Genomic DNA, 19,146 nt, shown 5'->3' on the forward strand with positions numbered 1-19,146 from the left:
TAACTGAACAGACCAATCTTTGATACCTGGATTTCACTTATAACACGAGTAATGTTTTCAGAAGCAAGTAAATTATTTCTGTCTCCCAGTCAAGGTGGACAGAATCTGAAATACAAAAACTCCAAAACAAAAATACAATTGCATATCATCAGCATACAGACACATAATCTATTGAGACTACACTGAGTTGGAATACAGTAGAGCCCAAAACAGGATCTTGAGGAAAATCACAAGACAATCCATGCCATTCCCCATGTGACTTTACTCCTGCAAACATGGAAATCTGACTGAATGTCAGATTTCAGAGCAGGGAAAAAATCACACATAAGGTTCAGAAACTCAGACCCACCAAGGCAGACTTGTGTGTTGCACATTTTGCTCTGGCGACTGACGCCATGGCAAGGGGGAGAGGTGCAGGTACGAGAACGGGACTGCTGCCCTCCGCCGCAGCTCACCGAGCAAGAAGACCACTGAGACCAGAGCAGCCAAGGGCCCACCGAGTCTGGACACAAAACAGACCAGTACTCTAAATATTCTGTGTAAAGTTTGTAGTTAAACTGAAGGTAGAATTAATTTAGAAATGCTAGCTTGTAGTAGACGACTACCTGTGCACATTTGCATGTTGCAGTCCTTCTTCTGCTCCGCTGTACCCAGGCAGCCTCTGCCACCGGCCTGAGGGGCCGGGTTGTCGCACAGACGCCTCCTGAACGTCACGCCTCCGCCACAAGGAACAGAGCACTCGGTCCAGGCTCCCCATTGGCCCCAGCCACCGTCCACATGGCAACCGGGAACAGACCGGCACTGCAAAACGCCACCCTCACACGAGCTGAGGAATAAAGAAGCATAATCGATAGATGAGGAATCGATACTGAACTTCTCAAAGTCCTGAATGGATTGTCATCATTGAAGAAACAGGTTTACCAGTTTTTGCAGTCACTGATGATGACATCCCCTGGATTTGCAAACTGCCAGTCATATCCACCAGGCCACACCCATGACGCGTTCCTGGAATCCAAACCATCTTGGTAGAGAAATACACAGTTTTATGTTTCTGACATGAACAACAGATCTCCGTTTTTAATTCTTTCAAGCGATTTCCACGTAAACGGAAGACGTGTCGAACCGGTAGCTGAGCCGTTGTGGTATTTGCAGCGGCACTCCTGTCTGGCCACGCACACTTCGTCCTGCAGCAGCATGTCGCCTGGACAACCACAGGTCCGGATGCACCGGGGGGAGTCCAAGCAGTCCGTGTCGCCGTGGAGATCTGAACAGGAGCGAGCGCAAGGCTTCCCACACGGCCATTCCTCCTGACCACCACCGCAGTCTGAGAAACACAAATGAATCTAACTTTTAACAAAGACGGCGGGAAAAGGCGCTACGGCGTGTGAAGAGGCAACTTCTCAGACTTGGTGAGCATCTCCGTGTTTAAACACAGATGCGGTCAGAACGAAAGCTCTCAGAGGGCCGACCTGGGCAGACAGTGGTGTTGTCGTGACATGTGCGGCTCTGCCGGCTCTCGCCCAGACAGGGGAGGCCACCAAACCTGGCAGGGGGACTGTTGCACTGTCTGGTACGAACGGACGAGCCGGCACACCCATCGCACTCTGACCAGGCAGACCAGGAACTCCAGGAACCGTGAACTATCAGTGGAACACACACACACAAAAAAAACTCTAAGACAGGCATCTGAGTGAATAAATAGCTGACATGAATTATCCTACCAGCAGATCTGTCAGAGAGGACTAAAAGTGAAAAAGTACACAGTGAAATCAAAATTAAATGTTAGCAAAGCAGCCCAGCTAACCGGGAGTAAAACTGAAAGTCTTTCTTGCGGTGGGAATCATACTTTCCGCTATAATATGAGGTTTTTTCTAAGGTTTTTCCATTTATGGTAATATCTGAAGTTTTATATGTTTTTCTTGAGGATAGAAATGCACCACAAACCTTCTCTTTCCATCATTTCTAAGATATAATAAAATGTTTCGCAAGAAGAAAGAGAAAATACATCCAAACTATTTGGACTATTTCCAAGTTATTTTTGCAGGGTATTAAAGTCACATCTGACAGTTTTGATTGCGTCTTTTCTGTGATGGTCATCTGAAGGGTTAATAAAGGGACGTTTTCATGTGCAGTTCCATCTCTATAATTGCAGTAAGCAATATTTGCTTATTGAAAGGGAACACAAAAGTTTTGTGAGGTAATGAAAAAGAAAATAAATTCCCATGTACCATCGGGGGCTCCATAAGAAACACCCTGAATGTGTCTAAAATTATAATAGAAAAATAAATATTTGTTTAAAGTCACAGTTCTAACCTTTTTGTTTTATCTGTTTTATCCTGTCAACAGTGGCAGATTGTTTCTACTGGGTCACCTGATCAGATAGCTAACTTTTTTTACCAAAACTATTTTTGTACCAACAGCTTTTTAAAACTTCTGTCTCCACTCTGTTTTTGTCAGGATCTTACTTGGGCAGAACGTGACGACAGGGCAGGGCTGTCGCTGTATTTGCGCTCCGATCCCGTTGTGTGTTTCCTGTTCTCCAGGACAGGGGTCTCCCCCAGCTTTAGGTTCAGGACAGCTGCAGCTCCTGTAGCGGGACACCGACTCCGCCCCACAGGTTCTGGAGCAGGGGGTCCACTCTGACCACTCACACCACCCACCCGACACTAGGAAACAGAGACGTACCAATTAGTTCCAGCTAGTTTAGAAGTGAAAATTTGTCACAGGAGGAACGATCGAGAGTCAGCACACAGCTTCAGTTATTACAGCTAGAAACTAGAGATGAGGCCTGAAACCTGGGTGTAGTGATGAACTCTGACCTGAACCTCCAGAGACACATAAAGACAGTCGGCCTTCTATCACCTGAAGAACATCACCAGGATTAAAGAACTAATGACTCAGCAAGATGTAGAGAAACTCATCTGTAGATTTATCTTTAGTCGCATTGATTACAGCAACAGTGTCTTTACACTGTCTGCCTAAAAACAAATAAAAACATGAAGTTGCACACATCAATTAGAAAGCATTTTTTTTCTTTTACACTGTCTGCCTAAAAAAAAAAAAAAAAATTAAAATCAATCCCCCAGCAGCAGCGTTCTGGATCTGATCAACTGCTGCTGTTGTTCTGACTAAAACCAGCATTCAGCTTCTATGCTCCACAAATCTACAACAAACTTCTGGAAAACAGTTCCTTTAAATCTAGACTAAAACCCTGTTTAGAGTTTCATAATAAATGAAACACTGACCAACATTTTTATGTTTATTGACGGCAATATTTCAACTGTAGTTTTATTGTGTTTTTATGGTGTAAAGCACTTTGAAGTGACTTGTTTCTGAAATGTCCTATAAAAATAAACTTGATTGATTGACTGACCTTTAAGGTGACCTTACCCACCTGGACACGGCTCTCTGGTGCAGTTGAACTTGCCACCCTGACATGTGCTGCAACACAGAGAAACAGAGCTGATGCTTCAAATCTGCAGATTTATAATCAGTAAAGCATCAGAAACTCAATGAGTTCCTTCAGTCCACATCGTTCTGACCAGTTGTTGCAGCCATCGGGGGCCTCAGTGGACTCTCCTGGCTCCACACGACGCCCAGTGTTTATGTCCAAGCAGGGACAGCCATCCCTCGCTAGGCAGACCGTCCCATTGGCTGAGAGGACCTTCCCGTCAGTGCAGTAGCAGCCCGGCTCACATTGCCACTCACAGTGCTGGGAGATGAGCCAGGATATCGGTTTATATCAACAGGATGAAAGTACAGAGCACAGAGCTTTCAAAACTACACTTTAAACTTTTTAACATTTTGTCACGTCACACCGCCCAACTTTACTGTTCAATGAAAATTTTGGAAACGTGACATGCATTTTTATTCAAACACAGAAGGAAACATGTTAAAGACGAGCACTCTGCTGGGCTACACTTACTGACAGGTCGTCACAGGACCGAGGGCAGGACGGCCCACAGCTGCTGAAAACCGTTCCTGGCACCTTGGAGCAAGGCGGCACTGGAGCAAACAGACAGAAAAACTGGGAGGAAATTCTTTACAGTACGTTACACACTGGAGACATCTTATTATTTTAAATGGGCTTGCCTCTTTTCATCTTTAGGATCTTTTCAAACTTCAATCTGTATCCAGAACTTTGAGATCAAATGAGTTGCTATTGAATCTCCTCGCAGGAGATCGGGCGTTCTCCACTGCTGCTCCTGCTCTCTAGAATAAGTTTCCTTTCCTCCTTAAAGCTTATTTTTATACGCTGACATTTAATTGAGGCCCGATACTGTAACTTTTCTATTGTGACATTTCAGTTTTATTTTCTCTTCATTAATTGATCCTGCTGTGTTATTGTCTTTGTGCTGCACTTTGAAGCAGTTTTAAGTTGTTTTCTAAAAGTGCTGTATGAATAAACTTGACATTGACTTGACAAATGAAATTACGTCATGAGCCGAGTTCCTCCAGGCTACCTGGACAGTGGTCGGTGTTACAGGCCCTGACTTCTGTCCCCAGCCCCTCGCAGTAACTCCCGGACCCCTCAGGACTGGGCGAGTCACAGAGTCTCCTCCGGCTCTGGATCCCTCCACCGCACGACTTGGAGCAGTCGGTCCAGTCACTCCACCGACTCCAGGCCCCGTCAACTACAGACGAGATATTACAAAAAATTTTAATTACTAAAAGAAGTACGTTTGTTTTACTGCAACTGTAAATGCATCAAACTGGTTCATTCAGTGCAGCAGAACACTCCGATGCCACCTTGTGTGCTGTTGGTAAAGTTCATGAACCAAAACTCAACACGTGGTTTGCTCACGGTCACACGGAGGGACGATGCAGACTTGATCCTCGCGGTGAGGACCAAGACACGGGAGTCCACTGCCTGACCGCTGGGGACTGGAGCAGAACCGGTACCGAGACTGGAGACCCGCTCCACACGACACTGAGCACCGACTCCAGGGAGTCCATGATGACCACTGGCCGTCCACTGGACACGCGCCACACAACGATGGCGTGTAAACATTACGAGGTTCTACATGTTAGAATATTTTCCAGTTCCAAGACGGGCGTCTTACCGTTGCAGCTGACCCGAGAGCAGTTTACCAGCCTTCCTCTTTCACAGGTACTGCAATGTTAGAAACATGTCTGTCACTTTAACTCTCCCTTAACACGCTTAGAGTTAGCTTGTGCTGCATTTTCCTACCAGTTCTTGCATTTGTTGGGCAGAGTGTCTCCAGGTTTGGATGGCTCTCTACCGGCATCACAGGGACAGTCTGACTGAAGAACACACTTACCGACCTGAAAATAGAAAAGCTTCACAGCTCTTTGAACTTCAGCAGACAGATGCTGTACTGGGAGCTGACTTTTTTCAGTTAAAAATGATTGCAAGGGTGAAGCCGTCCCTGTACTTTGGTGACCTCGACAAGGTCAGTTAGGCCTTCATTACACTGGATTAGCACAGGTCATCTGCATGCAGCTTGTCCAGCAGGACCACATCACTCCCCTCCCAAAGAAGCAGCAGCTGCTTCTGTTTTGGGATTGATTCTGAGGCATCTTCCTTCCTGCTTATTTTTAAATCTTAAAATGAACCGACACCTCATCACCTGAATGATCTTGATATTTCCAGTCTCAAGTTGAAAAATGGAGGACACTGGGCTTTTGCAGCTGCTGCTCCAGAACTATGTGATAAATTCATCTTGCATCTTCATCACTGAAATATTTTTATTCGTTTTTCTAAACCTGTCTGAATTGATGCTGCTTCTTTATGTGACTTCATTCGATTGTCTCATGATGAGTTGTAGAGCACTTTGGTCAACTGTTGTTGCTTTGACATGAGCTTTATGACCGACCTGCAGGACAGTCCCATGTGGACACTGGCAGCCTGGAGTGCAGTTCCTACTCAGGTTCAGAGTGAGGTCAGTACAGGTCACAGGTCCCACCACACACTGTGTCCACTGCTGGCCTGGAGGACAAGTCCTGCCCCCACCTGACAGCATACGAGTCAAATAAAAACAAGAAATACAACTCACAATAGATTACCTATATGTATTGTTTTAGAGACTACAATGTATTAGTTAAAGTATAACGATTCAATCATTCTTGGCAGAAACGCGTAAAAACAACTAACAGTGGGGTCAGGAGCAATTTAGGAAAAATTTAAGAATTTAGGAAAAAATAATTGTATTATTCATAAGTGATGACTACAATTGGAGGCCACTACCAGTATTTGATTAAAGAAAAAATAAAACACTTAAAAAATTTCTGAAAAAACTCTGGGAATGATTAAATTCTAAAACACAGACCAGCACTCGCATATGACAGCAGCTATGCACAAACATGGCATTAACACTTTTGAAGAAACCGTTTTTTACATGATGAATTTGAAGTGAGAATAGCTCAACTTCGAACGCTATTCCTGAGTGAACACAAAAAATAACCTGAGAAACTTTGAGGACAAACTTCAGCCATTCTATGTAGAAAAGAGCTGAGGGTAAAGTACTGAGTGCTTTCTGTCTGCGTTGGCAGATACTGACAACATGTGAACATCTCCTCTTGCTTCAAACTTAAAACAAACTAAGGGCTCAATCCATAACCAGAAAAAAGTAGTAATGAAGTGGAACTGCTCTGAGTTTGCAGGTATAACAGAGGAATTGACTCAAACTCTAGTCACTTCTAATTTTCCTCTCTGATTCTGTGTTTAGGCAACTAGGCCAGTAATAACATTAAGAAAGTCTGTTTTACCTGAATAATGTCAGCTGACAAAATATGAGAGTATTTTGTTATTTTCAAGGAATATTTAAAGTATTTTTAGATGATTTAAGAAGGACCAGAGTTGGTAGCGAATTATGTTGGCTCCTCATTTCTTTCTGGTGCAAAAATACAATTTTTAAGTAGCAACTACAGCTACATATGTATGAGGAGAGCCCACTTATTGAAGGAACAATAACTGATCAGATCAGTGTTACCACACGGCTGCAGGTTACAGGCGCTGAACTGCTGGGCTGTGCCGTGGGTCCTGATTGGCCCGCGGGTCCGGGTCCGGTAACCTCCTCCGCACGTCACAGAGCACTCCGACCACAAGCTCCACGGTTCTCTGATACCTTCAGACACATCACGACACCCGTATCCTTCATGCATCCATTCCACATCGCTTTGACACTGTCAGTGATGTGGTTGTTCTCACCCAGACAGGGCTCGACGCTGCAGGTATCGACGCCGACTCTCTCTCCTTTGCAGGGACGACCTCCGAAGGCTGGCGGAGGATTGGTTCCTGAGCGGTACCGCCGTCTGATACCCACATCGCACGTCCGAGTGCAGGCGCTCCACTGCGTCCAGCTGCTCCAACCACAGTCCACTTTGACACAAAATAACAAAGCAAAAATAATAAATAAATAAAAATAAGCAAAACAAAATAAAATAAAATAAAATAAAAAAAACAAAGAGAACAGGAAAACACCAGTCCATCACATTGTACTCACCTGGGCATGGAGTAGACCCACACTCCATTTCTCCATCAGTGCAGGTACTGTTTACGTGACAGAAGGAGTTAAAGCTGCAGTATTTAACTTTTATACAAATATTTATTTTGCATCTTTGTTGAAACCCTCATTATGTGACTCGTGACAGTATGATATGACACATAACCTGTGAAAAAAAATCTAGCTCCTCTATCTTCTCCCTGTACTGACTAGAAACAACAAATCAGAGCCAGGAGGCGGGTCTTATCGCTGAGAACCATCCTTCATGTGATGCAGCTCATCCCTCTCTCTGCTCCTCTCTTGCTCTCTGCTGTGCTGCAGCTAGAAGAGCCTGTTGTAAATGCTAATGCTAGTTAGCATGGCCACCGATGACGATTTTCCTGTAACAGAAAAGCAGTTTCTCCACCAGTAACACATTTAGCAGCGAGTACATGAGGATGATTGACAGCACGAAGGCCTTCCCCCTGACTCTGATTGGTTGTTTAAGGTTGGGAGTGGTTCATTTCTTCATACAGCAACAGCAGCTCAGGGAGGTGGAGGAGATCGATCTTTTCACAGATTCGCTGTCTCATAGCAAACTGTCATGACATGGTGACAGTTTTAACAAATAAATAAAAAACATTTTTTAATGCAGCTTTAATGAAAAACGTTCCAACAGAAACAGGACTTGTGGTCTGAAGTGAAAGAATTGCTAAAGAGGGGTACCAGTTGTTACAGGCATCAGCAGGCAGGGTGGCTCCTGCTGGGTGCATCTCCCCCTGGTGGTAACAGGGGCACTGCGCCAGAGGGACACAGCTGCTGTTGAACAGGTAGAACCCCGGGGCGCAGTGGCAGCCGTCGTAACAGGAGGTGGCGCACTGAACGTCTGCGGAGGTCATGTCCATGCACACCCTCGGACACGCCCCGCCCTGAGCCTCACACTCCGCTGCCGTCATGTAGGTCATGCCCTCTGGACACACACCTAAAGGGAAACAAACACACACTCAGTACACCGAGTCTGCTGACACAGAAAACAAACCATAGAGTGTGAGGACAATGTTTTCTGCATGTGTAGAACCTGAACAGGGATGGGAGTTGCAGTCTTTTGTTTGTATGTGAGGCCCAGAGCAGTTACTGCCCCCATGCTGTGGCGTCGGTGAACTGCAGAGCCTCTCCCTCATCTGGACGCCAGAGTCACAGTCAGACGAACAGCGAGACCAGTGGGACCAGAGCGACCAGCCTCCCTGCACTGGAAGAACACGGCTAAAGTTAGCATGTTAAAGGAGAAGTTCACAATTTTTGAAGTGATATTCTTTCAAAAGGTTATAAGCAGTTCAAATTTGACCTGCCTTAGATGAATCTCTGTATCTTCATTTAATAAAAATACAGACTAATCGGTACCGGAGGCAAAGACTAAGCTAGCATGAGAAGGACCAACACCAAAGTGAGCTGTTACCGTTAGCAACTCAAACCTCAAAATGATTTTTGTGGTTTATTTAAATTAAAAATAGTTTGTGAATTTTTTTTTACCAGCTTTGCAATAAATTGTTAAAATAAAACTATGTTTAAATTTAAAAAAAGTAGAAAAATTATTGTAGGTTAAAAGAAAAAAGTTATCCGGTGTTTGTGTTAGTAAATATTTTTGGGTCAAATGTTTTTTATTTTATTGGTCTACAAGATGTTTTTTTTTTTTTTTTCCTAAAGTGAAAATGTTCTTCAAAAAGCTTTGCTTTATTTAACCGAGCTGAATCGACGTTCCCTAGTCTGTTCTACTTCTTTTGTTGTCATTTATGGAACAGTAAATTAACAGGGTGGATAGAGAGGGGGGAAAATACAGCAGATGCTTTGAGAACAGGAATCGAATACAGGATAACGTCATCTATCATGAGACAAAAGTGCAATAAATCAAACTTTCAACATGCACCTAGGAAGAATGTCATAATGAAACACAGATTTACAAGTTATAAAACACAGCAAAAAGTAATTTTTCATGCCGTTATAAACCAACTTTCTGAACATCTAAAAATTGCTTATTCAGGCCTTGAACTTTGCCATCCGTCATTGAACAAAATCATGTGTGGGAAGTCATGTAAAAGTCATGTAAAAAGTACGCAAAAGTAGTTTGCTGGGATTTTTACCATATTTTACAGCATGTCTTAAACCAGATGTTTGGTAAAAGTGATTATTGGTGGCAGTTTTGGCCTCTGCTCATGGTGACTCAGCTCCATCAGCTGAGTCACCCCAAAAATCATCTTTTGAGTAAAAAGCCCTTCCATAATATTAAACCCAAGGCACAAAAACAAGTCTATTAAAGAAAAAATACTTTGTGTTGTAGTTAACATTTTCATTTTAGAAGATCTAAACTGATCAGTAAAAACAATTCCACCTAAACAATTTCAAAAGTAGCCATCTGCATAAGGTCTATTTGCTGGAGGGCCACATTTGAACACCAAATACGAGCGTCATCCACATCAGCTGAAACATAAACTGCTCATAGTCTCCTAGACCTCAAATATCATGAACTCTCTCTTTAAGGACAGAAATGTACAATTATTTGATTGCACATATGTATGCACATATTCTGTTTATGTGCATACAGGATGAAGGGTTCTGTACCTGGACAGTGCTCGGTGTTGCAGGGCTCATGCTCTTCATCGTCTCCATCACACACAGGTTGTGTGTGTGTGTGGTTGAAAGCCGGGGATGTTTGGTTGCAGCTGCGAAATCGCCGTCTGATTCCCACATCGTCCACGTCACTGAAACATGTCTTAGTGCACTCTGACCAGCTGGTCCATCTACTCCATGTGCCACCTGGTAGAACTGTGCAACATGGAGAAAACTGTGGAACACGGCTCATACATGAAGTGAAACTGTCAGACTAGAAACAATTAAGTTGTTAAAAAAACAAAAGCCACAAAACAATTCAGCTGAGTGAGAGTGAGTGAGTGTCAGATACCAGGGAGACATGGGATGGAACAGCGTCGGGACTCAGAGGCGTCTCCCGAACAGGGCTGAGCTCTGATTGGTCCAGCTGAGATCAGCGCAGACCTGAGGAGAGGGAAATTAGCTTTGATAAGATCTCATTCGTCTTTATCTTCATCATTTTCTGCTATTAACCTTAGAGAGGGAAGTGCTGCTGTCCAACAGTCTGGTAAAGGTCAGAGGTCATTTCCTAAATACTTGAAGTCCATTATTCACAGGTGGAAGACAGAAGGGAAAGCTGGAAATATTTCAAGCAGTGAACATCTCACCGATTTCACCCCAAGGTTAGACTAATACTGAAACCCAGTAGCTCTATTTCAGACTTCACATGGATCACTGAGCATTATTATGTTATCATTCTTAACATAACAGGAAAAGACTGAATGAGTATGGATTGTTTGGAAGGGTTGACAAAGTTCTATCTGAAACCACAAGATTTCTACATCTATGTTTGCTGGACAGATGAGACCAAAGTAGAGATGTTTAGCCAAGATACACAGAAAAACAAAAACAGCCCAAACACCTTGTCCCAAATATCAAGCACGACGGAGGAGAGAGAATCATTTGGGATTGTCATACAGACATTGAATTTGGCTCGGTCTACTTTTTCCACATAGAGAACTTCTCCATTTTGGCTACAATGTGTTTCTGTATTCAGGTTAGAAATAAACACTTTGAGAACCTGCTGAAAACCAGATCGTCGTCTCCTCATACATAAAACTCTGCAGCTTTGACTGGCACTGCAGTTTGGGATCAGTTTGTTAGCATCTGCTCGTTCGGTGGACAAATGAAAAGTAATGGGAACAGAGTGCTTTGAGTAAAATGTTGCATCTGATGGAAGAAGCAGGACGTTGATGGTGAAGAGTAAACTCAAACCAAAGAACAATTTTCTTAAAAAAAAGCCACAAAGACAGTGAAATGCTGATACTCTAAGGGTCTATCAGTACCTTATACCCTGAACTACACAGAAACAAACATGCTCACCTGTAGCGTTGCTGCATCCCCACACCGCACGTCACATCACATGGAGACCATGCAGACCAGGCGGACCACTGGCAGGCCTCCAGACATCTAGAAGTGTCACAGGTGACCTGCCCTTCTCTGCACATGCTGACGTCAAATAAGCATTCCAACAAGCCACTCATTGTTATTCACAATAAAAAAAAGTCTCTTTTTACACATGTTTTTCACGTTAATATTTGAAGATGTGTCTGTATCTCTCACCACGTGGTGCACTGATCTCTGCTGATCACCTGCCCAGGCTGCAGGGCTTCATCATCCCAGTGACAGACGCACTGGCTGGAGTTCACACATCGGCCATCCTGAAGGTACAGCCCATGAGGACAGCGGCAGCCTGGGGAAAGACACCATTTATGGCAAAAGTTTGCTCTGATCCAAAACAGCCTGAAGGGAATTCATTTCCCTCCTGTCCTGAGAATCACCAAAAGGTAAGATGGAAGGTGTTGCTGAGGGATCAGATGCATGTTTTTCCTTCTTTGACCTTTTAACCCTTCACAAAATCTGGCAGAAGAAAAATCTAATGTAACTGCTGGAAGAAAAACTCAGCTTTTGTTGTAAAAGCCATATGCAGCTCAAATTAAATGTGAAAAGCATGCTTCTGAGTCTTACCGATGACACATGTTGCAGAGCAGTTGCTGGTCATGCTGAGGTCTGAGCAGGTGGGAGGACAGGGATCAACCCGTCCAGCTCGGCAATCTTCTTCTTTCACCAGCACCATGCCGCTGACGCAGCCTGTTGGTCAGGTTGTTAATGGAGTTACAACAAACTCTGGTCAACTAAAGGAACAATCAAACCAATCCAGTTGGAAGGGTCTTAATTGTCTTAAGTTTGGAAGAAAAGTTCCACCTTTGAGAACAGGTGGTTGCGTTTGACCCTTACCTGTCTGTGTGCCTGTCTCGTTGGTGCAGGGCTGGATGTTACAGGTTTGGCTCTGTCGGGTCATGCCCTCACAGTCCCGCCCTCCGTTTTTAGGAGGAGGAGCTGAGCAGGTTCTGCTCCTCTGTCTAACTCCTCCTCCACACAGAGCATCACACTCTGACCACTCTGTCCATGCCGACCAGTGACCATGAACTGGGAGAAGGAACACAATATCGAGCAAACGGCTCCCCTAATAGGTGATGGATGTAGGTCCTGCATACAGACCTGGACATGCTCGAGGGAAGCAGGCTCGACTGTCAAACTGAGCTCCACCACAGGATCCTCCAGGCAGGGCGTCTCTTAGAATGTCCCTCTGCCGGAACAAGGAGCCGAGACCACACGTCACACTGCAGCCACTCCAGGCTGTCCATGGGGACATTATGCAGTCCACTGCAGGACAGTAGAATAAAAGGTAAGAAATACACAAACCCCTTGATCACATGACCACTTTGGAAGAGCGTACATAACACCTACCACAGTCTTTTTCATCCGATCCATCGATACAGTCCCTCTGCAGGTCACACCTGCGATCCTTGTGAACGCACTCACTGCTGTCACAAGAGAACTGCTTTGGAGAGCAGGGTCTGGGCACCAGGGGGCGCCATGGAGTTACTGCTGGGCTGGTTGTTGTGCCTGAAGGGGCATGGTGAGGGACGACTGGCATTCAGCATGTACTGAAAACTTTGGAGCAGGGTTCACTCAAACCAAGGCCTAAAGGGCCGGCGTCCTGCAACTTTTAGATGTGTCCCTGGTCCAACCAGCCTGGAATCGAAGCCATTCAGTCAGTGTTAGCCACACTTTCAATTTCTATACTTTGTTTGAAGCAGAGACTGCTGACATGTCCAGGGTGACCCCACCTCTCACCCGTTGACCACTGGAAAGAGGCACCAGCACCACTCATGACTGCACTAGGAATAAGCGTGTGTGATAATGGATGGATGAATAAATGAATGGACAGACAGGCGGATGGATGTTTGAAGCAGAGTATAAAACAAGGGTCAGATTATGACCAAGCTAACGTCCAACACTCATGAACCAAATGGCTGAATTACCCCCTCAGTATGCAGTCAAGTTCTCCAGAGTCCTTCTAATGGCCTCAATATCTGACTCTAGTGTGTTGAAGCAGAGACTTCTCAAAGTTGCAGGACCCCGGCCCTCGAGGCCTGGGCATAAAGACCCCTGGCTTTGGTGAATAAGAAAATAACGAGCAGTCTGTCATACCACAACGTTCTTCATCTGAACCATCTAAGCAATCCTTCCTTCCATCACACACTTGTGCAGAGTCCACACAGCCAAATGACCAGCATGTGAACTGGCCCTCCATGCAAAGCACTCTGGGCAAACCGGTGTCTGGTGTGCTTGTGATGACTGATGGTGCTGTGAATCAACAGAATCTGCTGGTTATACTGTAACTGTGATTCCAGGGACATCACACGGGGAAATCATGTCCCACCTTCTGTGGTTTGAAGACCGGGTCTGCCAGGCTGCACTGAGGAAGTAAGATGGAGTCCAGGTTGGCCTGTTGTGACTCCTGCATATTTGTAGGTAATAAGATGGTCTTGATTGTTTAGAACCAAACGAACACACACGTAATTCAGCCGACACAAGAGAATCAGATAATCACAGTAACCTGAACTCGGCGGCTGAGATCTGGGAGTGACTGCAGGTGATGCCACACCAGGAAAGCCATCTTCAGACTTGGTAGTGTGTAGCCCAGGGCCGCCTGTTGTGTTGTCACCATGGATACCAGGTCTTCCAGGGTAGCTGGTCTGATTGCGGAGGCCTGGAAAGCCTCTGGTGGGAGCAGTTCCTGGAGAGGACACAGGGAAAGTTTTAAGAGAGAGAACCATTCTGTCGTTAAATGCTAAATTTTGCGTAACTCTCACCACAGTTTGTCTCATCAGAGTAGTCCTTACAGTTTGGCTGACCGTCACAAAGCAAAGACACAGGGATGCACTCCTCACTGCCGTGGCATAGAAACTGGCCCGGCTTGCAGCGCTGCACTGTCACTGTCCCTACCCCAGAGGGCGATGTGGTCACATACTCATCTGCATTTGTCAAAGAGACATTGTTTTTATGACTCTGTAAGGAACATCTAAAGCAATTTTATACTTAGAGACCTTTGCTAAGCTGCATAAATTACATATACTAATAGAAACTTATATTTGTATTCATCCCCTTTACTCCAACACGACTAAATATATTCCAGTGTCTTTATGAATCCTCTTCCTGTTTGCAAAACAAGGTATTATCTCAAGAGGGTTGAATAGAAATGTACATCATACTTTTCAGATTATTGTTTTGAAAAAAATATTAAAAAGCGATGTATCGTTTCCACTTGATAACTATGGGCTAGTTTGTGTTGGTCTGATAAAATCTCAATAAAACCACTGAACATTGAGGCTTAAATGTGACAAAATGTCTTAAGGTTCAAATGGTCTTTTATACTTTTTCTCTTTAAATATTTTGTTCATCATGCTTTCATAGCAGTCTACGCTTGTTAAAGTCCTTTACCTCCTCTGCAGCCAAGAATCTCCACACGGAGGTAGAAGGTGTGCCTGAACTCCACAGGGATGATTCTGATGTACCGAGCTCTTACCAACCGGCCCAACCAGCGGGTCACGGGGGTCCTGCCCACCATCCGAACCTCAAACACCTAGAGGACAAAAATCACATGTAGTATTACACAAAACTTAGTCTGAGTTTTATCTCACTGATTTATAGGCTACATAGTATTAAACAACCAGCACCTTGGCAGGGCCGTCAAACTTTCCATTTGCTGTGAAATCTGAGAAGCGGGCGCTCTGGGGCGCAAAGGCCAGGCGGTATTTGGTGAGGTAGCCCCACATGCGCTCATTGCCCTGTGTCACCACTCCTGACACCCAAGTGGGCTCCAGGAAATCCACCTGAAAATATGGCTGGGGGTCCCCAGGTAGGGGGCTCCAGCCAGGCTCCATAACTGGACTGCAGGAAAGACATAATAATACGCAATTTTGATCACTTGAATCCTCGTTTTCAAATTTTCACTTTATATAGGTGTCCATTGATAAATCTGCCCCGTTTTCCTTCATTTTGGGAGATTGGCGACCGACCAACACAAACAAATCTGATCATTTCCACTTATCTACGTACACAGAGGTCTGAAAATCAGCCACTGTCCCCTTTTGCTCTGCGGTGACAGAAAGCTGACTGACACAAGGTCATATCTGCATGTAACCATAGTCACCCCACAGCCAATCGACCGAATCGGAATCGGCAAGACAGACTTTCTAAAGGTCAGTGACTGGCCAGAAAACTACAATCAGTGCACCCCCCATATTAAATGTCAACAACACCAGGAAACTACAAGCAAAGGTGAATGCCATCACCCACATGTTGGGGACGATGTTTAGTCTCCCGGCGTCAGCGGGGTTGTTCTCACGGTGAGAGGATGAGGACAGCTGGCCGTAGTGAATCCTCCCATCCTCCAGCCCAAGAGGAGAGGAGCAAAGGCCTGTGAGATGTGACGTTTATTAATGGGAGCACTGAAAAATTCAAGGTATTTAAAGACGTTCTTCAGAAAGCAGAAACTTACCGCGGTATCCTGGACCGCCGTCCTTTCCATAAATACATCCAGATTAGAAGATGTTAGTGTGAGCAACAAGGAACGAATAATAAACTAAAACAGCAGCAACATCTGTAATCTTTTGTCTTTTAAAGTTTGAAGCAGTGGCCGCATGATTGTCACAATGCTGTAAGTTTAATAAGGAGGAGAAAATTTCACTTTTTTAAAGCTTATACAATTTCAAGACAGAACTGTTAACTGTGGGTTTTGATATTTGGTTTGCATTATACAGAGAATATAATACAATTAGTTTAGAACTCATGTTCAAATATTTTCCTTACAGTCAGTGATGCAGTAGAGAGAGTAACAGCAGCCATTGATGGGGTCTTCAGAGGAGAGGGGGTGGGTGTGTGTGGCCTGCAAGTGGGAAAATAAAATTACAATAAGGAATAACAGCGATTTTAGTGAACAAATATAAGCATCAGATTAAGACAGTACGCTCCTTACCTGTCTGACTGTGTAGTGATGTCATGTCGGTGGCATCCATTTTCATCCTCTCCTTTAGGACAGTCAAGGATACCATCACAGCGCCTGTCTGCCTCAATGCAACCCCCTGGTGGCAGGCAAGAGAAGTGACCAATGGGACAGCTGCGTGGACTGGTGGTTGTGGAGGAAGGTTGGGTGCCTGCAAAAGATGTTTTACACACACAACAGGAAACTGACCAAAACATGCAACGCTCTTCTGCTTAACTTACAAAAGAACTTTTGCAAAACTGAGATGGAAAAATAATGACATAATGTGAATTAAACCCAAAACGAACAATAAAAATATTCATTCACTGTCATCCACTTGGGCCTTGGAGATAAAGTTCATAACAGAACCTAAAACATTTTACATAAACATTTTCTCTTGCTTTTGCTTGAGAATGTCTTAAGATCCCCAAAACTGGACAGGTCTGAAAACATCCAAAGGAAATCAACTTAATTTAAATTTATTAAAAAAAAACACCAATTCTACTCCAAGCTGCCAGAAGACAACTGATCTCCTCACCTTGTTTCTAAATGTGTTTCCACACCGGATAGTCTGGTACTCGGTTCAATTAGGAACCAAAATCACCACATTTGTTACATTTTCACTGTCACACTGCACTGTGGTGCCTCTACGCTATGAACCATTGAAGCAACAATGGAGTAGAGTGAGATTTCAGCAGTTGTAGGATTTCTCTTTTGTCTCTAGCAAAAGACGATTTCTCAAGCATCACATGTAAAGAATACACCTCCAGCTTTTCCCAATACCAACAGAACACTCCACCTTTTTCTGGTTGAGAGTGCATTATGGGAAATTATCTACACAAACTAATCGGAGCAGATAACTCACCACAGTACTTCTCATCTGACCCGTCCCCACAGTCATTGACTCCATCACAGACAACTCCCAGAGAACCGGCCGGCACACAGCGACCGTTATCACACCGGAATTCTCTCTCTCTGCAGCCTTCACCCAGAGTGACTGGTGAAGGAGGGGTTGGGAAAGTTAACCTGGGGTAACCTTGAGAGGAGAAAAAGAGGAATGTTCTAGAAAGATGTGTCCATTTTCTTCAAGGTCAGAAAAACATGATTATCATCAATCTGCTGATCATCACCACAGCCCATGATCTCCAGCCGAAGGTAGATGCCGTTCTGGAAGTCATGAGGCAACAGTCGAACAAACCGAGCCGACACTATCCTTTCCAGTCTACTCTCCACCACGCCTCGATCATCATGGTTACCGAGAAAAACCTGCAGTAGGAGCAGAGAAACATCGATTTGAAGAAGCTGCTTGAACTCCAAAGAAGAGATCAAACAGATCTCTGACAGATCTGTTTGATCTGTCAGAGATCAAACAAAGCTGTTTGATCTCTGACCTTGGCTCTGGGTGGTGCATCAGAAGGAAGCTCCTTGTAAGTGTACCAACGTTTTCCATCATGGCTGAACTCGAGATAGAAGCTGGACACAAACGTGCCGAACACCCCACCTCCCTGGGTCAGCACGCCTAGAATCAGATCGGTGATCACATATTTTAATAAATGAACGAGGGATAATCACACAACAAAGCTCTTTGTTCACAGAATGAAACATAAGACACTGAATCAGCAGTTTCAATTTCAGTTGTTTGAAAGCACCTGTGGGAATCTTTACCAGTGATGTTGTAGGGTTTGAGGAGGTCGATCTGTATGTAGGGGCTTTGCGTGTTGACACTCTGTCCTTCGCGTCTCTTTTGTGGCAGGTCTTTATACTCCTCTGGCTCTGGACTCCAGCCCTGCATGTGAACGGCAAACAGAAAAGAACCGGTGTCGATTTTACAATTTGATCTGACGGTGAATAAAATGCCCATCATTTATGTTTTGTTACTCCAGGAGAGCTTCTTAAGACTTTTTAAGTAAAAGGCAGATTGGATTGATGATCCTGATCAGGTTAAGTGTCAGAACGCTAAGAATGTGTGAAGTACCTGGAGATCTCTACGGGGGTCCCACCCATGAAGACGTGCTGTGTCGGGTGGGTGGCCCTCCTGATGCGACGAGGCAGTGAAACTAGACACTGGGAGGGTCTGGACACCCAGAGGAACCCAACACTCATCTTAACAGGAAGAATTAATTATTTAAATATACTGAATGTTAATGTACTGTAACATTTGCTGTATATAAACGAAGACACCAACCTCCAGGTGGAAATGGATATGTAGGTACTACAGGAGTAACATCCCTGGGTTTAGATGTCATAATGCCAGGAGTTTCTGTTACCATCGTTGTCCCATTTTCACCTACAGATCGTTAAAAACAAATTATGTTCCAGGGTCTAAAATCAAACAGCAAATGACGTAACGTTTGTTCTTCTCTCACACTGTTCATTATCCTGACATAGATGTTACATTTAAAAGTGGATTGTCTGTGAAGAATACATGCAGCCTGTGATGATTTATACAGTCCATGTGTGTTGGGATGAAAGGTGAATGTCTGAAAGTGTGAGTTTATGCTTTGCTTTCCTTGTACCACCAGGTTTCCTGGGTTGTTGCCGACATCTTATGTGTGAGTTTTATGTCAGTGAAACCATAAGAAATGTTAAAAATGAGAAAAATATATGCCCAATACTTATTTAACCACTGTAAATAAACTGGACCTAAATTAATAAAAAGAGACAGAACTATGTAGAACTGACCAATAACATATCTATATTCTCCATTTAAAAAAATTATATATA

At 44.2% G+C, this 19,146-nt stretch overlaps 1 protein-coding gene across 1 annotated transcript in view; it reads right to left on the bottom strand.

Annotated features, from left to right (window-relative positions):
* Nucleotides 1–19,146, bottom strand: part of LOC103143965 (SCO-spondin) — a 48,933-nt gene that overhangs the window by 4,979 nt on the left and 24,808 nt on the right. Inside the window, exons 43-85 of the mRNA XM_016675620.1 lie at nt 18,608–18,709; nt 18,398–18,525; nt 18,088–18,208; nt 17,814–17,941; nt 17,553–17,688; nt 17,288–17,458; nt 16,417–16,594; nt 16,251–16,326; nt 15,940–15,961; nt 15,738–15,858; nt 15,116–15,329; nt 14,880–15,021; nt 14,252–14,413; nt 13,996–14,175; nt 13,819–13,896; nt 13,587–13,742; nt 12,840–12,998; nt 12,591–12,755; nt 12,327–12,518; nt 12,057–12,179; nt 11,652–11,781; nt 11,412–11,537; nt 10,402–10,493; nt 10,062–10,265; nt 8,524–8,694; nt 8,172–8,427; nt 7,467–7,513; nt 7,172–7,342; nt 6,954–7,088; nt 5,838–5,974; nt 5,192–5,286; nt 5,064–5,113; nt 4,805–4,975; nt 4,464–4,634; nt 3,926–4,005; nt 3,543–3,712; nt 3,395–3,441; nt 2,466–2,666; nt 1,470–1,640; nt 1,124–1,324; nt 922–1,021; nt 606–826; nt 350–502 (exon numbers count right to left, since the gene is read on the bottom strand). Of these exons, the coding sequence (XP_016531106.1) occupies nt 350–502; nt 606–826; nt 922–1,021; nt 1,124–1,324; nt 1,470–1,640; nt 2,466–2,666; nt 3,395–3,441; nt 3,543–3,712; nt 3,926–4,005; nt 4,464–4,634; nt 4,805–4,975; nt 5,064–5,113; nt 5,192–5,286; nt 5,838–5,974; nt 6,954–7,088; nt 7,172–7,342; nt 7,467–7,513; nt 8,172–8,427; nt 8,524–8,694; nt 10,062–10,265; nt 10,402–10,493; nt 11,412–11,537; nt 11,652–11,781; nt 12,057–12,179; nt 12,327–12,518; nt 12,591–12,755; nt 12,840–12,998; nt 13,587–13,742; nt 13,819–13,896; nt 13,996–14,175; nt 14,252–14,413; nt 14,880–15,021; nt 15,116–15,329; nt 15,738–15,858; nt 15,940–15,961; nt 16,251–16,326; nt 16,417–16,594; nt 17,288–17,458; nt 17,553–17,688; nt 17,814–17,941; nt 18,088–18,208; nt 18,398–18,525; nt 18,608–18,709 (6,054 nt within the window). The remainder of the gene's footprint in view (nt 1–349; nt 503–605; nt 827–921; nt 1,022–1,123; nt 1,325–1,469; nt 1,641–2,465; nt 2,667–3,394; nt 3,442–3,542; nt 3,713–3,925; nt 4,006–4,463; nt 4,635–4,804; nt 4,976–5,063; nt 5,114–5,191; nt 5,287–5,837; nt 5,975–6,953; nt 7,089–7,171; nt 7,343–7,466; nt 7,514–8,171; nt 8,428–8,523; nt 8,695–10,061; nt 10,266–10,401; nt 10,494–11,411; nt 11,538–11,651; nt 11,782–12,056; nt 12,180–12,326; nt 12,519–12,590; nt 12,756–12,839; nt 12,999–13,586; nt 13,743–13,818; nt 13,897–13,995; nt 14,176–14,251; nt 14,414–14,879; nt 15,022–15,115; nt 15,330–15,737; nt 15,859–15,939; nt 15,962–16,250; nt 16,327–16,416; nt 16,595–17,287; nt 17,459–17,552; nt 17,689–17,813; nt 17,942–18,087; nt 18,209–18,397; nt 18,526–18,607; nt 18,710–19,146) is intronic.

Source organism: Poecilia formosa, unplaced genomic scaffold, assembly GCF_000485575.1.
Source record: "Poecilia formosa unplaced genomic scaffold, Poecilia_formosa-5.1.2 Scaffold118, whole genome shotgun sequence".
NCBI lineage: Eukaryota > Metazoa > Chordata > Actinopteri > Cyprinodontiformes > Poeciliidae > Poecilia > Poecilia formosa.